Source organism: Garra rufa, chromosome 20, assembly GCF_049309525.1.
Source record: "Garra rufa chromosome 20, GarRuf1.0, whole genome shotgun sequence".
Classification (NCBI taxonomy): Eukaryota; Metazoa; Chordata; class Actinopteri; order Cypriniformes; family Cyprinidae; genus Garra; species Garra rufa.
Genome location: NC_133380.1, coordinates 4,707,101 through 4,712,746, shown reverse-complemented (window position 1 = coordinate 4,712,746; position 5,646 = coordinate 4,707,101). Strand labels below are relative to the sequence as shown.

Genomic DNA, 5,646 nt, shown 5'->3' with positions numbered 1-5,646 from the left:
AAAAATAAATACATTTGTAAATGTATTTATTTATTTATTTATTTTCGGAGTTTAAAATATAAAGAAGCAAAGTAGCTCAAAATACAAAAAAAATCGTAAATTAATTTTATGTATTTATTTTGACACCGAAATCTTGAAGAGTTTAATGGAGCAAAGTAGCTCAAAATACTTAAAATAAAAATCATAAATTTATTTATTTATTTGTATTTATTTATTTATTTTGACACCGAAATCTTGAAGAGTTTAAAATATGAAGGAGTCAAGTAGCTCAAAATATATAAAAAATAAAACTCGTAAATGTATTTATTTATTTATTTCTGAGTTTAAAATATGAAGGAGTAAAGTAGCTCAAAATACTGAAACAAATTAAATTCGTAAATTTATTTATTTATTTATTTGTATTTATTTATTTATTTTGACACCGAAATCTTGAAGAGTTTAAAATATGAAGGAGCAAAGTAGCTTAAAATACTTTAAAAAAATTATTCGTAAATGTATTTATTTATTTATTTATTTTGACGCCGAAATCTTGAAGAGATTAATATACGAAGGAGCAAAGTAGCTCAAAATACTAAAAAATAAATAAATTTGTAAATGTATTTATTTATTTATTTATTTATTTTCGGAGTTTAAAATATAAAGAAGCAAAGTAGCTCAAAATACAAAAAAAAAAATCGTAAATAAATTTTATGTATTTATTTTGACGCTGAATATCTTGAAGAGTTTAAGATATGAAGGAGCAAAGTAGCTCAAAATACTAAAATAATTAAATTGGTAAATTTATTTATTGGTATTTATTTATTTTGACACCGAAATCTTGAAGAGTTTAAAATGTGAAGGAGTCAAGTAGCTCAAAATATATAAAAAAAAATAAAACTCGTAAATGTATTTATTCATTTATTTCTGAGTTTAAAATATGAAGGAGTAAAGTATCTCAAAATACTGAAACAAATTAAATTCGTAAATTTATTTATTTATTTGTTTTTATTTATTTATTTTGACACCGAAATCTTGAAGAGTTTAATATATGAAGGAGCAAAGTAGCTCAAAATACTTAAAATAAAAATCATAAATTTATTTATTTATTTGTATTTATTTATTTATTTTGACACCGAAATCTTGAAGTGTTTAAAAAGTGAAGGAGTCAAGTAGCTCAAAATATATAAAAAAAATAACTCGTAAATGTATTTATTTATTTCTGAGTTTAAAATATGAAGGAGTAAAGTAGCTCAAAATACTGAAACAAATTAAATTCGTAAATGTGTTTATTTGTTTTTATTTATTTATTTATTTTGACACCGAAATCTTGAAGAGTTTAAAATATGAAGGAGCAAAGTAGCTCAAAATACTAAAAAAAAAAAAATTCGTAAATGTATTTATTTGTATTTTATTTATTTATTTATTTTGACGCCGAAATCTTGAATAGTTTAAAATATGAAGGTAAGTACCAAAGTACCTCAAAATACAAAAAATAAATAAATTTGTTAATGTATTTTTTTATTTATTTAACTATTTCGGAGTGCTTTGATTCTCTAGAAAACGAATTGGATTTATCTTAAAAGAAACATTGAGTTAATTAATAGTCCATTGTATAAATGCAACAGGGGTTTATCGAGTTGTTTTGTGTTTAATAGCCGTATTTTATATATTTTTTTTATTTGTTTATTTATCTATTTTTTGATGGTCAGCTGTTAAATTTATTAGGCTTCTTGTGCTTCAGATTAATGCAAAATAAATAAATCCGTCAAATAAGTACGAATCGGGGCTAAAACTTAACACAAACGAACAAACAATCAGACATGTTTGTGAATTGACGTTTTCTCAGCTGTTAGATATTATACTAGCTTCCTTTTGCTTCAGAATAATGTAAAATAATGCAATAAATGCATACATAAATAGATAAATGCACTATAAACTGGACCTTGATTGAATTTGAAAGGGGGAAAAAAATCGGCAAAGCCTCATTCGGCTTTAATCAGAAGATTCGTAAAACTAATTATTAGTTTTTATTATTTTTGACGTGGTAAAATTGATGAATTGACACGTTTCGTTTCTTCCTTGGGTGGCCAGTTGTTATATAGCCTTCTTATGCTTTAGATTAATGTAAAATAAATAAAAGACAAGTAAAATTTGTAGGCGATCAAAGCCTCCTTTCCCTCTGAATCAAGAGTTTTGTCAAACTTTTATTATATAAATGGTTTATTATTGTTTTTTGCTACACATATTAATTTGCATAGCATATATAAAATATAAAGAAATTGTAGTGGGTTGCAAAATACGTACGAAGCTATTACTTATAATTAAAAGGCATTATTTTGACACGCCAAACCCAAAATTGACTTTTTTAAGAACTGGCAATGGCATTATTTTTGGTCATGCATATTATATCATATTTGAGTCTGGATGTGGAAGTAAACATGCAGGAATTGTTTTAGACTAGTGAATTGACCATCTTTGTCCGTGAGTCCCTCCCTCTGAACGTCTGTCCGAGCCCATTAATGTCGCTCCTGCTCCTCTGAAGGTGTCTTTGAGTTTTCTTAGACTTCATATTGTCTGTGCCTCACTGAGAGTTTCACTTCTGCTTGATCCGGGACACGTGGAGCTGAGGTTTCAGGAACATCTGGACAGTAAGTTCAGCATTATTTCTACTGGAAATGGGTCAGAATGACGCGGTGAACCGATTTAGCCGAATGTTTGCGTAAAGGCTCAGTTATGTCACAATTATTATTTATTTCTTTATTTTATTTTTTATTAATTAGGCACGTGAAAACATTGCATTAGTTCGTGCATATTGTGATTTTGTCATTTGTCTGGATTGCGCTGTAGATGTGTGCAATTTATACATTTTCATTGTGAAACTGCATTTGAAAATCTGGGGGAAAAAATCGCCTTTAAAATTGTCTAAATTAAGTTCTTAGCAATGCAAGTTACTAATCATAAATTAAGTTTTGATATATTAACGGTAGGAAATTTACAAAATATCTTCATATATCATGATCTATCCTTATAATTGTTGTAAATACAGTGTATTTTTGGTTATTGCTATAAATATACCCGTGCAACTTAATTTATCATTTCTAGCATGCATGAAATAAATGCATACAGCATGCACGTAAATGCATTAAAATTAATCTGCATGCGTGAAGCTAAATGCATTAAATCCCTCGAGCTGGTGAGTCTTTGTTTGCAAAAAACGGATTTGTGTTGCGTGGCTAGAAAGGACGCGTTTGCATTCATACAGAAATATTCCAATACTTTATTTCTTTGTTCTGACCGGAAGTTCAGCCAATATATACAGGGGGGAAAAGACAAACTAGTACAAATCTGCACATGAAATGACCTAGACAACCTAAAGGTGCAGAACTATAAATCACAAATTGCTTAAAAGGATAATAAACAGCTTTAGAAGTGATCTGATTTGCACAGAGAGTTAAAATAATGGCAAATGAATGTGCAGGGATGTTACTGATCTGTCTTTGGTGCTGAATCACCTCCACGCGTAAAAACTGTATTAAAATACTGTTATGCGTGTAAACAAAACCTGTGGCAGTATGTACATATATATAAACTCATCCCACACAGAGTTCATTAAAACCAGTGCTTTAATTCAGTAGCTTAGCTTTACTTTTTGCCCGCAGGCAAATTCATTAAACATTGCATCATTGCATATATATTTCTGTTTGACCATATTTCAGGTTTACACGGCTAATAATAATGTTTCATTGTCAGAACGCACACCTGAGACAGTCCGAACGCTCAACCCTGATTTAAGATATTAAGGCGCATTCACAGTTTGGGACATAAAAAAAGGAATTAGTCTAATAGTCAACGAATAATATGTGCCAAACATCTAATCATAACAGTATCCCACAGTAAAACATTTCGAATAAATACAAAACCATCATTCACAAAGAAATACGTCTATAAATAATACTTTTCAAAAAAAGAAAGAAAGAAAAACAAACACGTATAGCCTACGGCTAATGCCTTTGGCATACCCTGTATTATACAAAATAATCTTAAATAGACAAAAACGAAAATAATTCCAGACGCACAGTTGTCACACAAAAGGAAAGCTTCGTGGCGAGAGTTTGGATATTCCCATTACGCGCTCAGCTTAGGAACGAATTGGGCGCGATGCGTTTGTGTTGCGACAGGAGTCCGCTAGAAAGCGGTGTCGTGAAGGACGGCAAACTAGTTCTTAGGGAATCCGATAGCAGTGGGGACGGAGAGCTGGAGATGCCGTAACCCGGCGCGCTCGGGAGCGGCTGCGGCTGCTGCGCGCCCGATACGAAGTATCCATTGTGCCCTGAAAGTAATCCGGCTGCGGACGGCGGAGACACGCCGTACCCGTTGATACTCCCGCTAGAGGCTCCTAAAATGGGGCGAGACATATCTCCGTTCCCGAGCGGCTCGACCCCCGGGAGTAACGATCCGTACGCGTGTCCTTGGTTTAGAAATCCGTGCGTGGAGCCGTTATAGTGCGTGTGGTGGAGGGGTAAAAACGGAGACAGCTGCCAGTAGAGCGGGTTGCTCGGGCGTTCGCCCAGTCCGAGTCCGAGGGGCGCAAAGCGGAGGCCTCTTTTCATCACCAGCTTGCCCCTCGAGGTCGCCGAGCGCCGGCGGAGCTTCCCAGTGGTTCCGCCGATAAACACATCATCGCTGGAGGGATCCAACATCCAGTAATTCCCCTTCCCAGGATCGTCATAATGCCGCGGGACCTTCACGAAGCACTTATTCAAGCTCAAATTGTGTCTGATTGAGTTTTGCCAGCCCTGCTTGTGCTCCCGGTAGTACGGGAAGTTCTTCATGATGAACTCGTAGATGCCGTTGAGCGTGAGCCGCTTCTCGGGACTCTGTCTGATTGCCATCATGATCAGCGCGTTGTAGCTGAACGGAGGCTTGTCGAATTTCTTTCCCTTTTTAGACGGCTGCTCCTCCGCGGGATCCACCTCGGATGCTTCCGGGGGTTTGTCCAAGTCTTGCACGGGTGCCGGGCTGCCGCTGCGCTCCGCGCTCTCATCGTCAAACTTGGATGGGAGTAACAGGCTCTTGATGCTGAACGAGGTCGACTTCTGCACCATGGTCGGCTCGCTGTGATCTCCCATGCCGGGTGGTGAGCAAACAAAAGCCGTGGGTGAAAACGCAGGAGGTCAGGCGCGCAACGGTGGGGACGTTGCATGCATGACAGGACTTTTAAGACGCGACGCGCGGACTCGAGAAATCGGTGATTAACCAGCGCTCGGTCTTACCAACTACCTCATCGCAGGGGAGGGAGGAGGAGCTCTTCTCTTGCTGGAAGCTGGACTGTAGTCTCGGCTCACTCCATCATAATGCGCGGAGAGCCCCGTGCGCGCTGGACTCTGGAGAGAGTCTCCTGTGCGTCACTGATCACGTAGCCCGAATAGGAGGGACGAATAATTGTGCACACATTACCTGAAACGCACTGAAATTGTTTATATGAGCCAAAACGAAGTTTTTAGTAATTCTGAGCAGAGAGTTTTGCTCTCAAAACATCTTAATAGTACTCTGAGGAGAGCCAAATTAGGATTTTAAATGATAATGCCGCCTTTAAGCATACACAGCATCCTGTCTGATCCAATACAGTGTTGTGTATTATGACCAGTTCGGATTTATTGATCATTA

At 35.9% G+C, this 5,646-nt stretch overlaps 1 protein-coding gene across 1 annotated transcript; it reads right to left on the bottom strand.

The window, feature by feature from the left end:
- Window positions 1-3,236: 3,236 nt before the first annotated feature.
- Window positions 3,237-5,346, bottom strand: foxg1b (forkhead box G1b). The gene has a single exon (XM_073826204.1). The coding sequence runs from the start codon at window positions 5,106-5,108 to the stop codon at window positions 4,113-4,115; it is 996 nt and encodes a 331-aa protein (XP_073682305.1). The 5' UTR covers window positions 5,109-5,346; the 3' UTR covers window positions 3,237-4,112.
- Between the last annotated feature and the right edge of the window lie 300 nt (window positions 5,347-5,646).

Bases quoted from the DNA above. Each gene is read 5' to 3' on its own strand.
- foxg1b (XM_073826204.1), bottom strand. From the start codon at position 5,108: ATGGGAGATCACAGCGAGCCGACCATGGTGCAGAAGTCGACCTCGTTC.